Source organism: Aplosporella prunicola (assembly GCF_010093885.1).
Source record: "Aplosporella prunicola CBS 121167 unplaced genomic scaffold K452scaffold_22, whole genome shotgun sequence".
Lineage (NCBI taxonomy): Eukaryota > Fungi > Ascomycota > Dothideomycetes > Botryosphaeriales > Aplosporellaceae > Aplosporella > Aplosporella prunicola.
The window spans coordinates 41,806-65,299 of NW_022983550.1; the positions used below are offsets into that span (position 1 = coordinate 41,806).

Here is a 23,494-nt window from a genome sequence, read left to right on the forward strand (position 1 = left end):
CCCACCCCTGTGCCGTGCCGATGATATGAAATCCGCTGGCCCGTTGGCCCGCGCTTCCTGCCCGACGCCGCCTCTCGGACGTCGAAAATAAGCATGGTGATCAAGAAGATGCTCTCGTCCTCGCTTTCGAAATGCTCAGGCGCTGAAACGCATCAAAGCTGTCGTGACCAAAAGAAAAGAAATACCGGGCTGTCGTCCAATAAGACAGACAACCCGTGCTTACCGCTGTCGCTGATGCATCAACAAGTTCGTTATGTCCTCCCTTTCCCAAATCATTCCAACCTATTCTTTTTTTCCATCGTCCAATGTCGACTTTCGTCGCTGGAAAATTTTAGACTGCCCTAACTCCATCACCCTTTTTCATCAGATTGCTTTTTTTTTATTGGCGATTTTGCATGCCAAATGCATCACTTATCCCCTCCTGCCCCGCTTCTGGCTCCCCAGAAACTTGTCCAATCTGCTACGGTCCTTGGTTTGGATGTAGTAGTTGCCGCCCTCGTTGGTCCAGCTGACGCAGTTGCTAAAGTACTCCTTCTCAACGCAGGTGAACAAGTTGACCCTATCATTGACGTTGAAGCTTTTGATTTCGTGATGTGGATCCACGAATGGCTTCAGGGACACGATCTTGGCACCTTCCTTCAAGTCCAGGAACTTGTCCAGCAGCGCGCCGTTCAGCTGCGGCGAGAAGGCCTTGTTGTTCACGATTATGACGTCTGCGCGGTGCAATACGGCACCGATCTGCTGGTTCTCCAGAAAGTCGTCGGCCAAAATGTTGATCTTGCCCAAGTTGATGTTCCACAGGCGGGCTGCGCGAGGGATGATTTCTCTACGTTGAAGCTTGGCGGCGCGCGAAGGGTTCTGCATCACTTCTATACCCCAGCTCTCGCAGCCGACTTCGAGCGCGGCTTGGATGACTACATTGCCGACACCTGAGCCCAGATCGACAAAGACGTGGTGGCTCTTTAGGTCGGTTTCGCGGAAGAGGCGGTGAACGAATGGGATCAGCAGTTCACCGTAGACATTGTTGGATCCGGCTTCGTACCGGCGGAGCGAAGCCACGCGAGGGGAGACGGTGCGGTTGTAGGTTTGGTCTATGATGCGGGTTGTGAGTGAGAGTGGCATAGGGCCCATTCCGTCCAAGGCTTTGTCAGTCTTGCCTGAATGAACACCAGCGCGGACCATCTTGTTGAAGTCATCGAGAACCTTTTTGAAATCGTCCAGCGATTGTTGTTGGACTGCCCTCTTCAGACGTCTAGGATAGCCGTTGCTTTCGTCCATCAGCGCTTCTGCGTCGTCCGGGAAGTAATACTGGCATATGGCCTCAACGGTGTTGATAATGTCCTCGAGGGGCTTGTAGCCCTCGCTTTCTCTAGGATGCACAAGGGCGAAGCTGTATCGCGTTAATAAAAAGTTTGGCAGGTTCAGGGACTGTCATGTAGACGTACCGTTCCGGTGGCGACTTGCTAGGGTACTGCAACTCAACCAGAGGAATACCCTCGTTCTTCTCGAAAGCCGTCTTGAAGTCCCTAGCTAAGTCAAAGCCCATGACCGCATCATCCTTCCAGTGATCACTTTGTATGAGGTCCGCGCCGTGCAGGAACTTGCGAAAGCTAGGGTTCCGTTCCTCTGCCGTCTCGTCTGCCGTAAAGCGTATCCGCCGTCGTAGATCCGGCTCCAGCGACCTGCTTGTCCGTACTCGCTTGCGCGGTGTCAAAGGCCCGTCGATGCTGCCCTCGTTGTCGCTGCCCTCGGAATCAGACGACATGGGTGTGGAAGGGGTGGGTGCTTTGCGTTTCGTCGTCAAGGTGCGTTTTCTGGTCGGAGAGGTTGAGGAGGCCGGCGTGAGCATGGGCGAGTAAGCGGAGCGTCTTCCGGCTGCTGAAGCATTTTGGCGGCCGTTTGCGAGCTTGCTAGCGGGTTTGGGCAACGACGGTCGCGAGACTGGATAGGTGGCAGCGGGGGTCTGTCTCTTGACGGGTTGCAGAGTCTTGACGATGCGCGTAGCCGGCTTTTTGCTGAAATCGATATTCATGTTTTCGAATTTTTTTGGTGCTCAAGGAGCGAAGGAGGGGTGAGGGAGGGAGGGATGAGGGGCCCTAACGAGTGAGTATCATGTGTCCCGGGAGCGGGCAGCGACGTTGCGAGAGCTGGGAAGAGTTGTGAAAGTTGACCGCGCCAGGCTTCCGGTCGGTCTTCTGACGATTTGCGCTTTGATCGCCACAAGGGGCCAAGGGCCCGCCCTTTCCCCGAGACAGACTGGCATCTGCAGCCCTACGGGAGGCGGACAAGGCGCCGGACACGCCCGTCTCTGGTCCCTGGGACCTGCAGAGCGGTCAGGGCGCTGGAGATGGCGTGCACCCGCCTTGCTACGTAGGTTGGTCGCCCGTTGCGGTGCTTGCCGGATTAGCACCATGCTTCGACCGGTGCGGAGCCCGCCCCGAACCTTCGGCTTGGCTACCTTTCATCACAAGGAGGCACTCCATCATTGAACGAGGACTTGCATTATACCAGTTATTACACGCTTTGGGCAGGATCATCTATCATTCTCGCCACGCCTTCCCGAATCAACCTCCCGCCGGCTGCTGCATCCCAGGGCACTTAAACGCCGAAGACGTCCAAATACCCGAGAACCACCATCAAGTGCAAAAACTTTTGTGACAAAACAACGTGGTATGTGTGGCAAAGGGGAGGGGCTCGCATGCATGACTTCCGTAACGACAACGTAAAAAGAAAGAGTGGGGGTTAAAAAGGAAAAGCAGACCAGTGCCACAGTCTATGGCGGGGTTGGGGGGGTGATCGCGGGAGAAGTGAGGTCCAGATTGTTTCCGCAAACCTCACCCAAAGACATGTAAGGACCACCGACATGCCATAGGCTACCAGTTCAGAAAGTCATACTGAGCAAACAATAGACATGCTGCTTATGCTCACTCCGAAAAAGTGAAAATCCTCGGTTGAAGCCGTCACTAAGGAAAAACGACCACCTTCCGATTAAGCATTGCGAGATAGGCAGCGGGTATGTCTGGGTCCTGAGGAAAATACCGGAATGTAGAACAGCAGTTTAGGAAGCCAGGGCGCGGGAGCCGCCTCTGCGGTTACCCTTAGCCTTCGAAGGGACAGTGCTCCAGCCGTCATCCTCGAGAGTTTGCGTCGTGGTGCCGGGCTCAGCAGCGGGGGTGGACGACTTGCGTCTCCAATTCTGCTCCTGAGGCTTGGGGTCGCGGACAACTTCCTTAGGCTTGACAGCCTTGTCGTCGACAATCGTTCCATTGGCATCCTCGCCCTCGATGTTTTCGGCGCTCTCCTCATCAGCGCGTTGCAAGATTTCAAAGTTCGGCTTGGGGGCGGAGCCAGCACCGTTCTCCTCCTTGTCATCGCTCTTTTCCGTCTGCGCCGGCTTCTCAGGCTTGGCGGCCGCCTCCTTTGCGCGCTTCTCCTCGCGAGCCTTGTCATCCTGCTCCTTCTTTTGACGAAGTGCAAGCTGCCTCTTCTCTTCAATCTCCCTCTCCTTTGCTGCAGTGTCGATGGGACGGGCAGCGCCGAACGGGCTAGACTTGGAATCTCCGGTGGAAGTGGGAGTGCCAGGAGCATCCGGAACCGTACGCTTCTGGAGGTTGAGACGGGGGCGACCAGCGGGGGCGGCAGGCTTTGCGGCCGGAGAGGACGGGGCGCTGGCCTCCGGAGTAGGAGACTTGGCCGCGTTGTCGGGCTTCATGTTGGAGCGCCAGGCGTTGTCAAGCTCCGGTGCAGTAGGTTGCCTCTCGTATCCGGGCCTCTCGGCAAATTCACGACGCGGCGGCCTGGAGCCGTCCTGCGAGCGGTTTTCGCCGAAGGAGGGCGACATCTTGCGCTCACGAGGAGGCGGGGCAATAGAAGGGGACAAAGGTCCCTTGCGCTCCCAGTTTCCAAAGTCACGGGAACGTCCTTCGCTCTCAAAGCCACCACGACGGCTTCCACCGCGCTCGCTTCCGGCATCAGATCCGGCGGCGTCGAAACCTCCTCTGTATGACGAACGACGAGGCTCATTGGAGAGAGACGGAAGAGGACCCTTGCGAGTCCAATCGTTCAGCTCGCGGGTAGGCTCGCGATCCTTGGCTGCGTGCCGTTAGATGCCGGTAACTTGAAGAAGATTGTGATTACTTACGCGGGTCAGCAACACTGACGCGAATGTTCCTGCCCTGGAACTGGGTACCGCTGAGAGTCAGTGCCTTCTTCAGGCCGTCCAGAGTACCGAATTCGACGTAACCGAAACCCTTGGGCTTGCGCTCCAATTTATCCTCGACTATCCGAACGCTGGTGACGGCGCACTCGGCAAAGAAGTCCATGATGTCACCCTCGGTGGCATCGAAGGACAAGTTGCCAAGGTGGGCGGTGTAAGGGGGCTTGGTGGGGAGCGGAAGCTCCTCGCGCACAGCATAGCCGCCGCGGTCGGCACCACGCTCTGTAGGAAACGTCAATCAGAGTAAAACGGATACGGAAGTAAAAGTTGATCGTACCAAAGCCGCCGAAGCCTCCACCGGAGCCGAAGGCGGACCTAGCACCGCCGTAGCCGGCCGAGGGTCCTGTATGAACAAAGTCAGAAATTGAAATGCGGGGTTTTTCGACGCGAACAAGGTGGGTGGCGCGAGTGTACCGGCTGGAAGAGTTAGCAAGGAGGACAGACAAGGTAGCAGAGGCAGAGAAGCTTACAAGAAACGGGGAGATCCTCCATCTCATCGGCCCAGGATCCCAGCGCTGTCGCAATGTCAGCATCGTCTGTGGCATGATGTCGCAGTTTGGTGGTGGCGCATACACTGATCGCCCAGGAAGTCCCCGAGGGACATCTTCTGGGTCTTATCCTTCTTAGGAGCTATGCGAAATGATGTTAGCCGCCGTGACCATGGCTGTCGCGAGGCGCGGGGCAGATGGCAGACGTCCAAGGCCACTGCCCTCACCCGGCGGGCGAAGTCGGCACGAAGGGCATACCCATGATTGCGAAAATCAGTCAACGCGCGTAGAAGTGTGGGCGCGTTGGCTGGGAATGTTCTGAAATAATGCGGGGGCTTCAAGTGTCGAGAGTGCAGGTGTGCGAAGCGTGCTGATCGGTAAGTGTGTAGTCGCGCAGGCGGTTGTGCGGATTACATAGGCTGAAGTGGTGTTGAATTTCCCTCAGTGCCGTCCTAATAGGGTTTAGCGGCAACCGGTGTGCTGCCAGGCTGCCCAAGCTTTTGGAAGATTGCCTCATCGTGTGCCAGCCGCGACCTCTCCCAGCGCCAGGCTTCAGAAATCACCATGGAGCCCGATAGCCCCGCCCCTGCGCCCAAGGGCCAAGATGCATGGGGTTTGATTGGCTCTGCCCTCGAAGTTGGTGCTTTTACCGGTAAGCTTTGCTTTTCACATGTCAGCGCCCTTGAGCCTCACGTCCGTTGACAGCTAACCCGGTAGTATAGGCTGTGGCGGTCTGCTTCTAGGGGGCGCGCAGGGCATTCTGTTTTCGAATTCCCCCGCACTCTTCGCTGCCTTTTCCGGTGTCCAATGGTTCACCGCCGGCTCCATATACTGGGGTAAGCAGATCCCAATCAATGCCTTCAGAAAGCTTCGCGACTGAACTCGCCGTAGGCACGCGAAGCGTCTTGTTATACCGACCAGACGGTGATGTCCGTGCCTTTTCGCCCAGCCAACGCGTCAATGCTAGTACAATTGCTGGTGGCGTTTCGGGAGGCATTGTTGCAGCTGCAACACGTGAGGATCGCCTTCTATCTCTACATGACTTGAATGGCACACTAATAAGCTACAGGTGGGCGTTCAAACATAGTTCCGGGGACGATCATGTTCGCTCTATTTGGCTTTGCTGGGCAAAGCATCTACAATTTTCTAGATGCTCAACACTTAGAGCGCGAAGAAGTAGCCGCACAAGAGGGTAAAGAGCCGCAGCTTAGCCTGTTCCAGAAGCTCGCCAACTCTCGATTTAGCCCTGTTAAGTCCCTTTCTAATGAGGAGTACGAGGACATGCTAAAAGAGAAGTTACTCCGCGTTGAAACGGAGATTGCTTTGGTCGACGACTCGCTTGAATCACTCAGACAGCAGCAAGCCCAAAAGAATTCAAGCACCGAAAACTGACATTCTACCGTTCGTGTTCCGCAATGCGTACTGCAATATAGCATATCGAATAAATGATGAGAAGTACCGCAAGCAGAGGATTATTCGGACACGAAACACCCGAGGCCAGCCACCACAAGTACCTTGTCCATAACTTGCGTAAACCGGCTATTTGTCATTTTGTCACTGGGTTTTGTGCCAGTCTCATGGGCACTGTCGATAAATATGTGCAAAGTGATTACGCTTATACGGCGGTCTCAATATTTTGTAGAGAGCTAGCAATGCGATGCTACTCACTAATGTACTACAGCTGGCCACTGTACCAAACTACGTCCTATGTCCGTAGTTTTTGGGCTGCTCACCTTGCCGCTAGATACAATGCTTACAATGCTAGTGTACAAGTCTTCATTGAGCAACGTCTCTCGCCTGTGCAAGTCAAAAGAATAGCAACCCAGTCTCGATTAGGTATAAGATTTGTTTAAATTTGGTGCGTGAGTTCTGCACTATTTTTTACATGTTCTTCTAAGCATTCACCCAGGACAAAGTGGCCACCTGGTAGCACGCGCCTTGAAAAGTACTACCTAGAACAGCTAAGCAAGATGAAGTGATTGTGTCTCTTACTAGAACTGTAATAACTGGGTGTCGAAAACAGCAGTGAATCGTCGTTTCAAAATATTTGACAGTAATACGCAGTCCCTGTTGAACTTGACATGGAGAGACGCTGGGGTCGCATTTTAGATGGTCACTCCATCTGAAACCTCTTTCACTGTAGCTTTCACATATAATGTGTGAAGGCCAAGCGAAGATTCTCCCGTTCACACTGGCTCGCGTCGACATTCGACATATTTCTCGCCCGGGCGCACTTGCCTCTTTATTTTGGATTGTTTATCTCTGAACTTTCTCCGAACAACAAATCTCACCAAAACGCATACACCCTTCCTCGTCCACTCGCAATCGTCCATCTGTACACGTTCATCTGCTGTGAGCATCCTAGCATCTATGCCATTCGATCGCGGCGCTGGTCAAACCGTCAAGGACTGGCTCAGCAATTGCGATGACCCAAAACCCGAGACAGAATCGCCCGCTGCCAGTTTCAAGATGAAGATGTATCTCCCTGTCCGGGCCCTCGTCGTTCCAGCTACCACAGCGAAGTGGGATGATGCGGACTTCGACGTCGAATTCGAACTGACTTCGGACACAAAAGTCTTGATGGATCGTGGTGACGGTGTCTATGAGACTCGTAAGTATTGCCTGCTTTAATCACCTGGCAAGTCTGACGGACAGAGTAGTTCCAGAAAAGTTCCTGCCTCGCATGGTCTGCCTGCTTGACGACAATGACGTATCCAGCACCATAGAAGTTAATTCCGCAGTGAGCGCTCGCTCGAAGATTGCTGAGAACCTCGACTGTAAGTTTCAGATATGTCATAAATCACAATGTCCCAGCTGGACTGACCCAGGCAAAGCGCCTACAAGGCATGACTATAAATCGTTTTCATCATCTTCTTCTGGTGAGCCAGACGACACGCCCCACTTCAACCTTGTGGGTTTCGCACAGTCCAGTCCTGCACCACAGTCCAGTCCTGCCCAGAGTTCGGTGCGACTCAACCCCGTAGCTGCAGAGTGGAAGCCAGTTCAGTTTCAACAGCCGACTTCACACCCTAAGACCCACGGTTCAGCCTTAGCTAGCGGCAACGCCAATGTCCATAGTACTGCTCAACACACAGCTGCCAAATCCTCTGGCGGCTACCGGTTTGACAAGCAGGTCAACCTTGAGAACAAGAATGTCGAGGCGGACACTACTTCTGTCCAGGACCACATCTTTGTCCCCACCACTACACGTCCCAAGCTTATTGATGCTACTGGATTACATGAAAAGCGCATGGGCCGGATTCAAGTCAACACCATCAAGAATCCGATAACTGCTAAGGGTAATTTGTTGGCCTCCAGCTCCGTACCGCCAACGAGGGACGAGAAATCGAATGCTATGCAGGTTTTCAAGCAACGCATGGGAGCCTTGGGTTTCGACATCGCCGAAAAGCCAAAGCACGTGTCCGGTCTAGTTGCTGCAAGCCCTGACCTGCCCACCATGGTACCTGTTAGACGCCGTAGTGGTAACCTCGCGGAACCACTTATGCAATCTGATGGCGAAGAGGCAGATACGAAGTACACTTTTGATAACAATAACCACGCGGAAAAGGCACAGCGGCAGATTTCAGCGCCACCTGGGTTCAACTCCAATACTTCTTCTTCTGTGGTTGCTGATGGCTCCCACTGCCCTATTTCCCCCTCTAGAGCTCCTCCTGGCTTTAATACTGGCCATTCTGTACCTCTATTCACATCTTTCCTCGACAGTTCTCACACTAGTGGCCCAGGAGCGTCTACTCCTCATGACAAAGCTGCCGACTTAGCGACCACATTGCGCGGTGAAGTCAAGGAAGTGACGAATGGCGGAAGGCCCTCAACCATTTCTGCTGCCTCTGGCGGCCTCGAACACCTGCCGAGTGGGCTTTCTGCCGAACTAGGCTTCAGTGATCGTGCTAAGGAAACAGATGCGGGTACAGAGAAGTACGCCAAGGAGACTAAAGCTGCTTCCTACTCCACTAACGTTTTGAACAGAGAAGTTGAGGTAACTCAGGCTGTCCCTAACACCCTTAGTCACGCACGCGGCTCCAGTCTTCGTCGTGGCGTGAACCCACTCTTCTTGCAGGCCCTTAAAGTGCCACTGTACAGGCAGTAGCCAAACGAATTGCGGCTCTCATACCATTGGCCTAGATATGGCACAGCTGTCTAACTTCTGGATATTTTTTGGTTGGATAGCGAGTCAATTGGTTTTTTGGTATGTTCACGTGGTGACTAGACAAAGAAAACACTGAACAAGGATTCAGTGCTTCAAACCCATTGGAGCCTGAGATAGTTTGGTAGTTAAAAAAAGACAAAACTTTGCTTCATGTCAGCATGCTTTGTTGATGCAGGTGACTGCATGCCATTGCGAGTGTTTGCTAACAAGACAAGCCATCCACGAAAGCGGCTGGGTCACGCCGCATCGCAAATGAATTGTCTTGGAACATTTGTATATATATTCGCCCGACGTACTTTAACAGAGCCGCTACAGAGGAGATGAGAAGCAAGACAATTCCAATGGAGCGCCAGCAAAAAGGCTAGTTGAGCACATTAACGGATCCGAAAACTTTCACACTGTACCTAATACGCATCACAGAGAAGCGAAGCCCGCAGGGCGAAGACCAAGAGAAAAACGATAGCTCGTTTCCCAGTTCTGCGCTGTCTCTGAACCCATCAGCACCAGAGTGGTCTCCCGCAATTTCAACCACTCCCAGAAACACGTACCACACTAATCGACCGAGAGTCCCCACCGGGCCCTCCGCCATGACACGTCCTAAAGCCTCTTCGTCCACTCCTCAAGGGCCTGAAAAGCCGTCGATGCAGCAGAAATCGCAGAAGTTTCGCAATCTGCAGAATTGGAAAAACTCGCAAAACTCGCAGGAGCTGCAGAAGCCGCAAGAGCTAGGTTTGTCGATGACTGCGGGAACGTCGCAGAAACTTGAACGTCGCCAGCAACAAAGCCAACTGGGGCAAGGGTACCAACAGGGTCAGCAGTATCACCACCAGCGCCAGCACCAGGCCCAGCACCAGGCCCAGCACCAGGCCCAGCACCAAGTCCAGCAAAACCAACAGGTCCACCAACAACTGCAGTACACGCAAAATGCTCAACAGCAACAGCAGGGACAACAGCAACACGCGCCCACCGCCCCATACCAGCGTCGCTGGCTCATCCAGGACGGCTTCGGAAGCTACCAACTCCCACCCGAGGAGGGTGGCGGCTGGAGCGCTGCCGTCCCCATGGGCCTACCTTCCGATCCGACAGCGCGCCACCCGCCAGCGGCGCTCCAGGGCTGGGCCGTCGCTCCTCAAGGGCCCTACTACAGGGCATATCAGACGTTCGGATTGCACGCGCAGGCATGGAAGGTGCAGGAGGAGTTGAAGAGGGCCGCTACGGAAAAGAAGGAGGAGGGGGAGGCGCAGAAGGTGCCCGCAAAGACTGAAGAGCGTCCTGCTCAGTCGTTGCCGCCGACGTCGTTGTCGTCGCCGCCGTCGCCGTCGGGCTCTGTGGCTAGCTCTTCGGTTACTGTTACTGCTGGGGGCGCACGCGCCCTGCGCGATGGTGAGCGCTTCGGTACGGGTGGGATCTTTGCGCGGCCGGATAAATGCGTGGTCAAGATGCGGAAGCCGGGCCCTGGTGAGTGAGGCCTGGGAGGGGGGTTGGTGGAACGCACGGACGAGGGTTTCAAGAGTGATGAGCAGGCAGGGGAAATTGTCATTTTGGGACTAGGTCCAGTGAGGGACTGATTTCTATTGGTTGGTGGTGCAGGCTGGTCGATAGAGTGAGTGCATTTGGGTATCATCAATGAAAGTTTGGGAAAATGCTCAGCGGAACGAGGCTCTTGTAAGAACAAACACCAAGCTCGATTTGTACTTGTCCGGATTGAATACTCCTGGATGTTCCTGCGCGGTCAAGTTAAGTCGTGCGTTGGCGCAAACGAAGAGAGCGGAAACACGTTTGCAGCCGTGGTTGTGTCACTTACACGGGCCCATGCATTGCCACATCAGTTCCATTGTACAAACAGAACCTAAGAGATATGAAGCTGTCTCTATGTCCGTCCACAGGGTCTTCGAGTATATTCGCTGCGTCAGCTCTATAATGACATCCAGGTTTTCGTCAGCGTCTCGGTGTCAACAAGTGAAAGAGATAAGCTGTCTTCAAGCTTACTACCTCTGCAGTTTGTCTTAATCCTGCATCCATGCTGCATGCAAGGTCCCGTGCATTCTATGTTTGAACCAGCACCCTTCGTTTCGCTAACCAGGATGTTAAGGCGTGTGAATGTATGAAGGACTAGTACGATCCAGTGGGAAACCCTTATGAACGGGTGACGTCGGTGGTTTCAAACGGGATGCCGTTTGTTGTTTGAACTTTTAAAGCCTTCCCCCTCTCTTCTCAACCACTCCCAACCCAAACCCTCTCCACATTCTCCGCTTCTCGCAACCAACGACAACTTCGTCTTCAAACCCTCACCTCATACTTGAACGCTCTTCAATACCTCACAATGTTCCCCACTTCGTATACCTCTCAACCTTTGCGCGCTCGCATCGTGGGCGTGGTCGTCGATCCGATAGCTCAACAATGGATCACCGCCGGTTACAATGTCGTCTTTGAGCCCACCACCAATGTCGCAGTACTGTTACCCGTCGGCCCTAACGAAGTGACGAACAGTAAGTCTCCCTCTTCCATCCCGCCGAAAAGAGTTCTTACAATCTTTAACCAGTTTGGCAGTATCAGTCTCGACAGAACGTTACCTTTGACGTCAACTTGTCACCTGGTGCGTCGGGCCCGCGTCGCACTGTCCCCACCTTCCACTCATACAAGCAACCTGCGTCTCATAGTATGACTCTGGACCCTTCCGCGCCGGCCTTTCAACCAACTAGCTCTAGGGCATCACCGATGAGCAGCGCTCCTCACACTCCGCGGAATAGCACTTCCGTCTCTCCCCAGAACACCACTCCCCGCACTCCGCGGAACACTATTCCTCGCGCTCCACGGAACAACAGCGCTCCTGTTACTCCACAGAACAGAACCTTTGCCTCTACACGGAACAGCGCTCCTGTCACTCCGCGGAACTGCACTCCTCTCCCCCAAAAGGAGCAGAACTTCGACGCCCCGATTGAGATAATCGCTTCGCCAACTTCAGAAGCCGGAGCACCTTCAACCGATACTAAGTCAACTTCAGTCGTAAATAACGTTCCATCCAACGAGACTCTTGAAAATGACACAGCTCCAGTCGTTGCTTCTAAGAAGTCATCGATCAGCTCAGTAACTGGGCTCGATGCATTTTCGAGCCCACCAGACGAGGATTCAGCTGCGCTCTTCTCTGTTATTCAAGAGAGTGTCACCCGCCAGCAACGACGCTCCTCGATCGCCTCTTCGACCTCCTCTCACGCTCTTCCGCAACAGTACACACCGAAGTCGGACGATCAGCCCGAATTACACCGACCGGATAACGTGGACGAGAACATGCCTGCATCGCCTGAGGAGGAGAACGGCTATTACGGCTACTACTTCGCCTTGGGGAGCAGTGAGCATGGCGAAGATGTTGCGGATGCTTCTCCGGAAGACAAATCTTTCGGAATCGAGGCGGCTGACGAGAAGGAGGACGACGAGGAGCCTCTCATTCCTTCTGTCGAGCCCTCCCCATCTAACATTATTGAGCTCCCTTCTGATGACAGCAGTGTAGAGTCATCAACCCCAGAGCTCGGTGCCGAAGGTCCTACGATAACGTCGGCGTACTCGATGACGCGGACGTCACTGTCTGACCCATCTTACGCGATACCCAGCGGTATCGCTGCTGATAAAAAGGTTGAAGAGAAGGCGGAAGAGCTCGAACTCGAGCCAGCTCATGCTCATTCGCCAAAGAGAGGTGATAAGGAGAGGGACGGACTCGCGAGAGTGCTCAGCGCGATCCACCTCCAGATGCAGTTCAATCGGATATCGAAAGCTCTGGAAGACAACGTGCAGAAAACCGAGGAATTGCAGCACAACCATGCTGCTCCTCGTTGGCAACAGCAGAAGGAGGTTCCCCGGACTGCGAAGCCGGCGATTCCCAAGCCTGGCAATTTCGACAAGAGTCAGGTATTGAGAGTTGGAGGGACCAGGAAGACGCGCAACAGGCGCCAGAACACCACTAAGGCTGACAAGGCCTCGAAGCCTCCGACGTTGACGACATTCACGTTTAGCTTGTCGTCTGAGGAGGATAAGCCAGATGATTCGAGGGTGGTGGAAGAATTGGAGTAGGTTAGCATCTTGTACAATCACCGTTGAGCCAAATCAGGAGCTACTTAGCTTTTAGGCGTGGACGATGTTTTCTCGCTCACCAACTAAAATTCAAGGTTGGATATCATGAGGCTCTTTGATTGGTTAATGGTTTACTTGAGTCAAAACTAGGTTCCGTCTAAACTTTCGGCATTGCAACGATAGGTCGTGAGCTCCGGATCATTCTCTCATTGGCTCGTTTCACTGACAATAATCCAAACTAAGAGCTGGCAGCACCAGATTGGCTAGCTTGTACCGCGTTTGTAGAAGGAATGAGCTTCGAGATTTTACTCTGTAGGTAGCAATAACAAAGAGTTATCACCCAAAGTAAATCTCTGACTAACCACAGATCCTGATAAACAAGCGGGCACGGTGCAATCAAACTTTCAAAAGCATTGGGCTTCCTTGAGCATTTCCAAGAAACCAGCTTGCGAAGGTGGAAATTGGCAGAGCCCAACGTTTGCCTATTTCAAACATAAGTCTGGTGAGCGGCCAGGCCTTCGTATTTCCCGGCGACAAACAAAGAAGGGGCCAGCGGCCGAAAGAAAAAAATATTCGTATCCTTGCGCTGATCCTAGTTTCGAGAAGCCGAAGCACAGACGCATCGGGACCGGTGAGAGGAACGAGAGGAGTCACAACTGCCACGAAGTGCTGCAGGGTCGATCAGGATCTCTGGAACCTGTTTATCGGTGGAGAGTGGTGGCAAGTGGGGAGGACGTGTCAGAAAGCAAGAGCAACAGTGAGGTGTGAGGTTGCGGTGTGGTCGTCCGGGTTCCCGATCCGGGGTGCCGATAGGGCTGGTGTACGTCACTTGCTTCGGCAGGGGTACATAGCGCCGTGCTAGTCTCCCGCCAGCCGCGGGTCCCGTCAGGTCTCCGCGTTTTCGCAACCCAACACGTTGGTCGCCCAACTACACTCCTATATCCAATCTCAAGAGCCGCCATTGCCCCCGGCTATGTCTCTGGTATAACGGTCCCCGATTTCCCTGCTTCTCGACTTGCCCGCAAGCGACCATGGCCGACAGGAGTTCGGTGCGATCAGGCGGTGGGGAGGCGGTGAATCCCACAAAGGAGGAACCTGAACAGCGCGAGGAGTACGAGGAAGCAGATCATGCGGTCGAAGAGGCGGAACCCTATGACCCTGAAGAGGCGGCTACCGTGAGGGAAGTGGCCACCGTCAAGTCCTTCCGCACCCAGCGCAGCTCGAGGAGCATGAAGAGCGAAAAGAAGGGCTTCAAGGCAAAAGTCAAGAAATTCTGGGCAAAATATGGACCGGACCTGGATCGCTCGACTCTCATCCTCATGGGCAAAGGTGCCCTGCCACCGACCATTTGCCTCTCGATATACCAGAACACCGCCGTCGCCGACGTTTACACCACCTTGGGATACCTTATGGGCATTGTTTCGATCCTCGGCTTCGCCATCATGCCTAGGGGCAAGTTTCTCCAGACGATGATCTTGAACGTCATCTCTACGTGCTTTGCAACTTCTCTGAACCTGCTTATGTTCTACTGCGCTGTCAAGGCCCGTGAGCACACAGAGAAGACCCCAAGCAGTGCCGTGGGTTCGCCATCTCCCGGTGCCCAAACGTACACCTACAACTCTTCAGCCTCGGCCGTATCTGGCATCTTCTTGTTTTTCCAGGTTTACTTTGTCAATACCATCCGTGCGAAGTACCAACCGACACTACAGTTCCCTTGCATCATCTACACGATCTTCGTTGTCGTTGCTTCGATCTACTCGCCTCGATTCGCTACCATGGCCGCCGGTATCAGTTTTGCAAAGAGATTGCTTGAGACGTTCCTGACAGGATTTGCCGTCGCTACCGGCGTATCTCTTTTCGTATATCCGATGACATCTCGCAAGGTTGTCTTCATGCAGATGACTGGCTATATGGGCGCCCTGCGTGGTGCTCTCAAAGCACACTCCGCTTACTATGAGAGTCTGGAAATGAAGGATATGTTCTACCGTGTGTCGACCGGTATTTCGGGCGACAAGGACCGGCAACCCGAAGCTCAGAACGTAAAGAAAGCCGTTGCCGCTATCCAGGCTTTGCAAGGCAGGCTCCAGGGTGACCTTCCGTTCGCGAAAAGAGAAATTGCATTGGGATACCTCGGCCCAGACGATATTCAAGAAATGTCAAGGCTCCTTCGCGAGATCATGCTTCCCATGGTTGGACTGAGCTCTGTTGTGGACATTTTCGAAAGACTGGCGGAAATGAACGGCTGGGTTCAAGATCCAGACGACGAGGAGGACGAGGAAGAGCTGGAGTTTGACAGGAAACGCATTGTTGAAGATTGGAACGACATCATGCAAACCGTTCACGAGCCATTCCAATCTATCATCCAGGCTATGGATGAGGGTATTGAGCATGTCATGCTCAAACTGAAGTTCATAAAGCCACCAAAAAAGTCAAAAGGGAAAGGCGTCGATGATGGGGATGTCGAGGCAAAAGGAGATCGCTCGCAGCCAGGAGAGGATGGATTTGCGGAGTATCTCTTCCGGATGTCGGAGGAGTTCTATCAAAACAAAGAGCTGGCGTTGAAAGAGTGGTGCAAGCGCAAGGGCGTTGATATACCGGAGGATTTCTTCCGTTCTCCTTCTAACTACGACTTCCGGGACATGAGACGCGAGGTTGGCGAGAACTACTATCAACGCAGTCAGCGTTCGCTTTATGCCTTGCTTTACGTGAGTATATCCATCAAGAACAAGGACCCCACACTAACACATCCGCCAGATGGAGTACTTGCTCTACTCGACTAGCAGAGCAATCCTGGAATTCGTTTGCTTTGCCGACGAGCGAGTGTCCAGCGGGAAGCTGTCAAAAAAGCGCCTTATTCTGCCCGGATTTAAGCGGATTAAGAAGTGGTGTTGCAACTTTCTCAAGGAACAGAGTAACGATGAGACGGACAATATGATGGGCGGCGATCTCAGCGGTCCAAAGGCTGAGGATGTCTACATTGGACAAGCTTACAAGGGCGTGAAGGATCCGGAGCATCTTCCTCCGCAGAGTTCAATCGAGAGATTCGGAAACAAGGTTCGTGCTATTCCGGCATTTTTGCGGTCTTCGGAGTCTGCTTTCGGTTTCCGAGTGGCTTGTGCTACGATGTGTATTGGTAAGTCTGCCTGAATATGGGAGTTTTGTATACCACTAACAGTTTGACAATAGGTATTATCGACTTCCTGGAACATACTCAGACCTTTTTCGTGCGTCAACGTTTACTTTGGGCAATGATCATGGTATGTGTCCTTTTGTCTCATAGGAGACAAGTATTGACTTTTTCAGATCGCCATGAGCATGTCTCCTACGGCTGGCCAAAGTATATTCAGTTTCACTTTGCGAATCATCGGTACAACATTGGCAATGTGCACCAGCTTCATTGTCTGGTACATTGTTGACGAACACACCCCTGGTGTCATTGTGTTCTTCTGGCTTTTTGCCTGTTGCGGCATGTACATCATCCTGAAGAAGCCTAGGTTTGTCATTGTCGGCATGATCAGTACGGTCACGTTGACCATGATCATCGGTTACGAACTGGAGGTGAGGAAGATTGGCAAGGCGGTCGCATCTACCAACGGCCAGCCTTTCTACCCAATCTATCTGCTCGCGCCCTACCGTTTGGCCGCCGTTTCTGGTGGTCTTGCAGTAGCCTTCATCTGGACATTCTTCCCTTTTCCTCTTTCTGAACACTCGCAGCTCCGGAACAAACTCGGTGCCTCTCTCTATCTTCTCGCGAGATACTACTCCGTTGTTCACGAGACCTTCCGCGTTCGCATCCGTGGTGCCGAGGGTGACATGGCGCTCAAGAAGAGCCCTGGTCGCCGGATGCAAAAAGCGCGCTTCAAGATTTACACGAAGCAGATCATGCTTCTGACCAACCTGCGCACCATCTCCGACTTCCAGAAGTGGGAAGTGCCCATCGGTGGCAAGTTCCCGCGAGAGAAGTACAACAACCTCATAGGTTGCGTGGAAAAGTATGTTGCCTTCACTCTTCAAAGTGAAACAGCCAAAATGCCGTACTAACATCGTGTCTTTTCCAGCATTATTCGCTACATGTCGCTCAGTGCCTACGCTAGTCAGACATTCGCCGACCCGGCCGACGAATCCGAAACGGCGTGGTCGAACGACTTCCGTCGGCTTATCTCGAGTGTCAACCTGACATCACACGAGATCACGAGTCTGCTGTCGTTACTCTCAGCTTCGATCACGAGCGGTACCCCACTGCCGCCGTACCTCAAGGCGCCGCAGCCGTACCTGCTCAGTCAACGGCTCGAGCAAATGGACAAGGACATTCTTAGCTTGCGACACATCAACGAGCCAGGCTACGCTGCGTTCGCCGTGATCCAGATCGCGACGCGCTGTGTAATCAAGGATTTGGAGAAGCTGCTGATGTAAGTTCTTAACCTCACTCGCGCATGTTCGCTACGTAGATGGGATATGCTAACACGCAGCCACAGAAACGTCAAGGATCTTGTCGGCGAACTCGACTTCTCGTTCCACACTATCAGCTCACTGAACACGCCCGGCACGTCCAGAGCGCCGTCGCGCGTACCATCGAGAGTGAACCTGTCGAGGCCCACCACCGGCGGCGAGACGACGGGCGGCGAAACAGCGGCGTCCGACGATGCCTCAGAGTCTTCGAACACGTCCAAAGAGGACTAAGGTGCGCTATCAGTCGCATTGCGCCGCGCCGATGCCGCCTTGTACCTAGGAAATCCGAACTGTATATACCCTGACTACATACCGAGCGCAGGACGCATGTCGTGCGCGCTTTTTGATGTTGGACTTGCGCGGGCGTTTTTTAGGGAATAAAAAAACAAAAGAGGGGTTTGTTTGTTGGGTAGGTGGCTTGTAAATATTTGGGGGGTTTTTCACGATGGACGACTGCTACGGTCTGGTAATGGTGGGAGTGGCGTACGTATGCTGGTACGTTTTGGTGTAATAATATCTGGTTTCCTCCGCTCCGGCTCCTTTCACGTCCCTCTGCTTGTATCTATGCCGCTTATTTGCATCTTCACAAGCAGCGACTGCGCTAAAACTCATACTAGCGCCATGACTTTCCGGCTGGATTTCAGTTCAGTATGACCACCTTTCACTATGCCCATTGCAGGCGCCCGACCCTTAACATGTTAACAATAGCAAAGCCTACTGAATAGGACAAGAGAAATAAGCTTCGCCGTATCTCGCCACACCATCCATCTTCTCAACTCCATCAACTCTACCACCCACGACCCACGACCCACGACCCACGACCCACAACCCCGACAAATGGCACCGCCCAAACTGGAGCCCCGCGCGCGCAAGCGCCGCTCGCCCCGCGACCCCGAGGTTCAGCTGTACTCTGTGCGCAAACACGAGCGCAACAGCTTCTGGGATCGGGAGCGGGCCCCGAAGCCGAACTCCAACTCGTCGCGCACTCCGAAGCCGAGCTCCAACTCGTCGCGCATCAGTCTCTTCGACTCGATTGGCGAGAGCTACATGAGAAACGCACGAGAGACCATAAAAGAAGCTGCAAGCGAGACCAGAGGCGGCACGCAGGGCAGTGGTGCGTAACATGTCCCGTCTCATCCCATACCTACAAGCCGAGCAACTATTAATGCACTACAGGATCATCCCGCCATTCGTCCTCCCGCTACTCCGGCTCTAGTCGCGTCTCCGCTGGCATTCCATTGCGCCCGGCACAGCGCGCTGAACCATGCCACCACGACCACCACAGCGACGACTATGCTGACCCCCAGCCCTACTCGCATTACCCTCATAGCCCCATCTACCATATCCGAGGCAAATACAACTTCATCGCGCACCCGGACTCCGTCCCTTCTTACATGATCGGGTCGGGCCAGCCGGCTGACTTGCTGCGCCGCGTGAGAATGACGGATTCGTACGACGCAGAGGTGAGTGGTGGGGACGGTTACGGTTATGCTGGGAGGGAGAGTGGTAGGGACTCGCACCGTAGAGACTCACACAGCAGGGTTTCACGCGGCAGAGACTCTTCCGTCAAGGACTCGTACGACATAGGCCCTTACCACGTAGAGAAGAGCCATCGTTCAGGAAGGGCGAGCAGCACGACTTACGATGGGGCGGCGAACTCTCACGGTACAAAGACGGAGCCACGCAAGGGTAAGCTTCAGAAACAGAAGCGAGAGGGTAGTGCGGCTGGCAGCAAGATTGATGAAGAAATTGTGGAAGGGGAGGGAATGGGCGCCGATCGTCCTCTGGTGACACGGGGCCGGACTTGGTTGGACAGAGGAGGGCGGCGGGGGAAGCAGCAGCAGCAGCAGGAGCCGGTGGCGGAGAAGAAGGATGAGACGAAGGATGAGAAAGCGGGATCTGTGCAGAAGGAGCCGGAGCAGTCTGCGCAGACGGCTTGGCCGCTGGGTGGGCAGGATGAGATGAAGAACGAAGAGAAGAAAGATGAAGAGAAGAAGGATGATGACAAGAACGACGAAGCGAAGAAGGACGAAGATAAGAATGACGGGTGGAAACAGGACGACGACAAGAAATACGATGACAAGAAAGCGGACGATTCTTGGAACCAGGACGAGACGTCGAAGGACGACAAGTCTCAGGACTTAATTCCGCTCTGGTAGTAAGACGAGCCGCCACCCGAGCCGAAAGAAGAGGAAACAAAAAAAAAAAAAAAAAAAGCTTGGACAGCTGAAGCCCGGTCTCCTTTCTCACTCTCAATCCAAGGCTCCGTCAGCACGCTAGCACTGCCATCGAACATGATAGCGCCAACTCCTTCGGCTGCATCAACCACCAAAGTCCAAAAATCTTTCTATCCACAGCTTCAAAAGCACCACAACCCTCCTGGCAACACACAACATCATCTACCCAACCCCTGCACACACAAGCCCATCCCTTCCCCAGACACCAGATACCAAGAAACCAGACACCAGAAACCAGGCACCAGGCACCAAACACCAGACAGCAGGCCAAGCCAGGCCCAAGCCCAAGCACTCACTCATTCACTCACTCACTCAGTCACCAAGCACAAAGGCCCACACGATCCACGGCCCACACCCTCTTTCCCATCCATCTCTTTCCCAAGCACGTTCACCGTGCACACAGAGAACGAATAACGCACGCGTCGTGTGTTGACCGACGAATAGAGTACCAGCACCAGCACCAGCAACACCAGCCTTATCCGTCTCCGCCAGCATACCTACCTACCGCCTTAGTAGACGCAGGGAGGGAGGAAGCACTAGCGACAGCAACGGCGGCGGCAGCAGCAACAGAAGCAGAAGGCGTAGTCAGAGGCGTTTCCGGCCCTCAATTGGATACGCGGGAGCGCGGGATTGCGGGAGCGCGGGAGCTCGAGGATTGGAGCGGAGCGTATATAGCGGAGGAAGGGCGGTGCAGTAGGCGATAACTGATAATGCGGTCAGGTAATGGTGAGCTGGGCAGCTACCCAGCGCGCTCACGCATGCATTGGGCAGCACATGCACATGCACATGCACACAAACACAAACACAAACACTTGGATAGCACGAGCAGTCCGCAGTAGGTACAGTAGGCAAACTTAATACCAATCAAATCAAACTCAACAATACCCACTACCCAAGCAAAGCAAAGCCAAACCACCAGCGCACGCACCCTCGCACCAGCGCAGCGCCGCAGCACAGCGCACACACAGCGCTCGCACGACGACCAAGCCAGCGCAAAGCATTGCTCCCAAGCACATCCTGAAGGCACCCATGCATAGCAGCAGTGGTAGTGGCTACAACAACGCGGCGCCTTGCTTTCAACTACTAACTAAGCTTACAAACGAGTTTACGTAGGTACGTGTGTACGGGAGTTACAGTTACAATCTGCCTGCTTTTGCGTGTTGCGTGCTGCCTGTTGCGTGCTGCCTGTGGCGCTCATGTCCTCCTTTTCGGGTCGAGCGTCGAGCGACCAAGGCGGAAGCAGCAGTGCAGGCCAGACAGACGCCACGGCAGCCACGGCGGGCGCGTACGGACACGCCTTTCCTCTTTTTGTCTGTCCGTCTGTCTGTCTGGCTGTCTGGCTGGCTAGTTGGCCGCCACCTCCAGCCCGCTCTACCCGCTCTACCCCACGACGCGGCAGGCAGACGAAGGGTTTCTATGTAGCTAGCGGTTAGGTAGACAGAAGCATGCAGAACAGAGGACATGTGACACGAACCAGCAGGACAAAAACAGACGCGCGAGAAAACCAGAAAAAAGCAAAGTGGGGGTGGGACGAAGAGAGAAGAGAAAAGAAAAGAAAAGAGGAGATAGTGCCGGCTCACTCCTGCGATATTATATCCATCGTTGACTCAATAAACTCATCCCGCCCAGGATATCTAGAACCGCCCGCAGGGGTTTTGTGCGCCGTTGGTGTGTGGAATCGCGACAAAGGAAACTAAAACAGAGACGACGATACGGAAATCTGAACACGGAAAAGAAAAAAACAAGGGAATACGATGCTTCTTGAGGGAGCGGAGACCTTCTTCCGTGGAAAGGTGCAGGTACATGCAAGCCGAGATGTATGTATCGCTTGATCGCTTGCTTGCTTGCATGCCTGTTTGCTTGGAAGGGAAGAAGAAGGCAGTATTAGTAGCAGAGTGTACAAACAACGACAAGAACTTCACGACGACAGCGAGAATCCAAGGTTGGTGTTGTTGTTGTTGTTGTTTTTCACACAGGCAGACCGGTCCGGCCCGCGCTCACCTCACGGGCAGCGATCCGCGGTGGCTGCCGCCGGAGCCGCTGCCGCCAGAGCCGCCCGACATGGGGCTCGCCGCTTCGGGTCTCCCGCTTCCGGTGGTGACGGTCCCGACCGTGTTCATGACACCGAGGCCGGCGGCAGCGCGCTCGCGCTCGGCCTTCTCGGCCGCTGCGCGCTGCTGCACTTCGGCTTCTTTGCGCTTGGCGAGCAGCATCTTGAGCGCGCCTAGCCACTGCGTCGACTGGTCCTCATCGGGGGCGCAGAAGCGGTAGTTGCGCTCCTCGGAGATGACTTGAATGCAGTAACGCTTGGATTTACTGATTGGGTCGATGTCGACGGCGTCGAGGATGTTGGGGAAGGGGATGATGAGCGTGGCGGAGTATTCCTGTTCGAGTTAGCCACGATCACTTCAGGTGCCAGTTTGCTAGAGAGCCTCACGTCCTCGTTCTTGTACAAACCCATGGATTTCGGTCGGAGCACTCCCCATAACTTCTTCCACTGTCTGACGCCGCCCTTGCTCTTCAGAATGTACAGCCAGCCTTGGCAGACGACGCGCTCCTCATCCCGCGGCTTGCTCGAGGCAGTACCAGTTGTTCCAATTGTTCCAGCGGTGCCAGTAGTGCCAGTAGTTCCAGCAGTTCCAGTAGTGCCAGTAGTGCCAACGGTGCCAACGGTGCCAGCGTTACCTCCAACATTACTGGCCTGGCTCGTGTTCCTACCCAAGCCCGCCGGCCTGTCCGACGAAACATAACCCTCGTTCGGCTGGGAAAAGGACAAAGCCGAGTCCTGGAAGTTGCTCGAGGCCGGGTTGTCCGAAAAGTCGGAGAAAGACGCCTGTTCGTTACCAGAATATGCGAGCGTGTGCGACGGCCGGCGTGCACTGCGTATTTCATCTCGTTTCATGGAGCTTGGCGGACGAGCCAGTGCCTCACCGTCGGAGGTGTCGCTGGACAGGATCTCGCTCCGCATTGGTCTGGCAGCGGCTGCTCCTCCCAGGTTACGCCGCTCGAATCCGTGGAAGGTGACGTTCTTGCCGCCGTTGGGGCTCGCCAGAATCATTTCCTCTTCCTCCTCGTCGATGCGAGCCTCGCGCCGGATGAGCTCGATCCAGTCCTGCGCATCCTTGTCCGAGAGAGCGGCGATATGGTAGTTGCGCGAGGGAGAAAAGAGGCCGAAGACATTCTTGGCCTTCTTCTTGGGGTCGCGCTGGCGGGCGACGGCAGTGAGGTCGGTGAGGATGATCTGGTGGCGGAGCTTGGTCTCTTCGCGGTCCTTGTAAATGGAGAGGGTGTGGGGGCGCAGGACGAGGTAGATGGTCTTCCAGGTCTGGGCCAGAGAGTCAGTTGGGTGGTAAAATTAAGGTGAAAAGCCACGGGCGCACCTTGGTCTTTCGCGTGCGCTTCTGCGCTTCGCCCGACTTGAGCACACGATCAAACTCGAAGCTGCCGTTCTGGTTGACGGGCGAGAAGACGTCCATGCCGAGGTGGTGATTGCGGATGGCTTCCTCGGCCGCGTTTGCGGCGGGCTGGGCGGTGGATAGTCTCATGGCGGCTGCGGGAGGTGCCTGTGGGGGCGCAGCAATGTCGGCCATTGTGGGAGAGAGAGGTCGGGCGGAGGTCAGTTCGGCAGGCTAGTAGAGCATGGCAGGCGGACGCGGCGGTTTAGGACGGGCAGCATGGACGGATCAGCGGGATCTTTGTGCTCGCTGTGTGGTTGCGGTGTTTTGGGAGAGGTTTAGGGGGCGCTTGTTCGTAACAGTCCGTAGCAGCGTCCTGCGACAGTGACGGCATAGCGCGAAGGTAATTTTAGGGCCGCATGACTCAATGCGCGCGCCCATAGTTTCTCGACAATCATAAGTTACCTCTACAATCC

General features: G+C 54.4%; 9 protein-coding genes across 9 annotated transcripts; 6 read left to right on the plus strand and 3 right to left on the minus strand.

The window, feature by feature from the left end:
* Positions 1–411: 411 nt before the first annotated feature.
* On the minus strand, positions 412–1,849 carry K452DRAFT_233807 (uncharacterized protein; the record flags this gene model as incomplete). The annotated part of the gene is made up of 2 exons (XM_033537331.1): positions 412–1,390; positions 1,446–1,849. 2 exons carry the CDS (start codon positions 1,847–1,849, stop codon positions 412–414), a joined length of 1,383 nt encoding a protein of 460 aa, XP_033394371.1.
* A 1,009-nt stretch (positions 1,850–2,858) lies between these two features.
* On the minus strand, positions 2,859–5,109 carry K452DRAFT_82727 (uncharacterized protein). Its single transcript, XM_033547194.1, has 7 exons — positions 4,963–5,109; positions 4,790–4,846; positions 4,687–4,731; positions 4,631–4,633; positions 4,494–4,559; positions 4,142–4,438; positions 2,859–4,092 (listed from the first exon to the last, which is right to left on the minus strand). Exons 1-7 carry the CDS (start codon positions 4,964–4,966, stop codon positions 3,059–3,061), a joined length of 1,506 nt encoding a protein of 501 aa, XP_033394372.1. The 5' UTR covers positions 4,967–5,109; the 3' UTR covers positions 2,859–3,058.
* A 138-nt stretch (positions 5,110–5,247) lies between these two features.
* On the plus strand, positions 5,248–6,330 carry K452DRAFT_320806 (uncharacterized protein). Its single transcript, XM_033544351.1, has 4 exons — positions 5,248–5,356; positions 5,427–5,540; positions 5,596–5,718; positions 5,774–6,330. Exons 1-4 carry the CDS (start codon positions 5,269–5,271, stop codon positions 6,094–6,096), a joined length of 648 nt encoding a protein of 215 aa, XP_033394373.1. The 5' UTR covers positions 5,248–5,268; the 3' UTR covers positions 6,097–6,330.
* A 744-nt stretch (positions 6,331–7,074) lies between these two features.
* Positions 7,075–8,812, plus strand: K452DRAFT_311149 (uncharacterized protein; the record flags this gene model as incomplete). Its single annotated transcript, XM_033543397.1, has 3 exons — positions 7,075–7,315; positions 7,365–7,481; positions 7,539–8,812. The coding sequence occupies 3 exons, from the start codon at positions 7,075–7,077 to the stop codon at positions 8,810–8,812; spliced, it is 1,632 nt and encodes a 543-aa protein (XP_033394374.1).
* A 647-nt stretch (positions 8,813–9,459) lies between these two features.
* Positions 9,460–10,338, plus strand: K452DRAFT_338121 (uncharacterized protein; the record flags this gene model as incomplete). Its single annotated transcript, XM_033545279.1, has 1 exon — positions 9,460–10,338. The coding sequence occupies one exon, from the start codon at positions 9,460–9,462 to the stop codon at positions 10,336–10,338; it is 879 nt and encodes a 292-aa protein (XP_033394375.1).
* An 857-nt stretch (positions 10,339–11,195) lies between these two features.
* Positions 11,196–12,937, plus strand: K452DRAFT_320807 (uncharacterized protein; the record flags this gene model as incomplete). Its single annotated transcript, XM_033544352.1, has 2 exons — positions 11,196–11,361; positions 11,415–12,937. The coding sequence occupies 2 exons, from the start codon at positions 11,196–11,198 to the stop codon at positions 12,935–12,937; spliced, it is 1,689 nt and encodes a 562-aa protein (XP_033394376.1).
* A 1,229-nt stretch (positions 12,938–14,166) lies between these two features.
* Positions 14,167–17,617, plus strand: K452DRAFT_233796 (uncharacterized protein; the record flags this gene model as incomplete). Its single annotated transcript, XM_033537329.1, has 6 exons — positions 14,167–15,642; positions 15,692–16,070; positions 16,124–16,194; positions 16,241–16,929; positions 16,996–17,346; positions 17,413–17,617. The coding sequence occupies 6 exons, from the start codon at positions 14,167–14,169 to the stop codon at positions 17,615–17,617; spliced, it is 3,171 nt and encodes a 1,056-aa protein (XP_033394377.1).
* A 606-nt stretch (positions 17,618–18,223) lies between these two features.
* On the plus strand, positions 18,224–19,740 carry K452DRAFT_338138 (uncharacterized protein; the record flags this gene model as incomplete). The annotated part of the gene is made up of 2 exons (XM_033545280.1): positions 18,224–18,500; positions 18,563–19,740. 2 exons carry the CDS (start codon positions 18,224–18,226, stop codon positions 19,543–19,545), a joined length of 1,260 nt encoding a protein of 419 aa, XP_033394378.1. The 3' UTR covers positions 19,546–19,740.
* A 1,880-nt stretch (positions 19,741–21,620) lies between these two features.
* K452DRAFT_311154 (uncharacterized protein) lies at positions 21,621–23,213 on the minus strand (the record flags this gene model as incomplete). Its single annotated transcript, XM_033543398.1, has 3 exons — positions 21,621–22,007; positions 22,061–22,948; positions 23,004–23,213. 3 exons carry the CDS (start codon positions 23,211–23,213, stop codon positions 21,621–21,623), a joined length of 1,485 nt encoding a protein of 494 aa, XP_033394379.1.
* Positions 23,214–23,494: the final 281 nt, after the last annotated feature.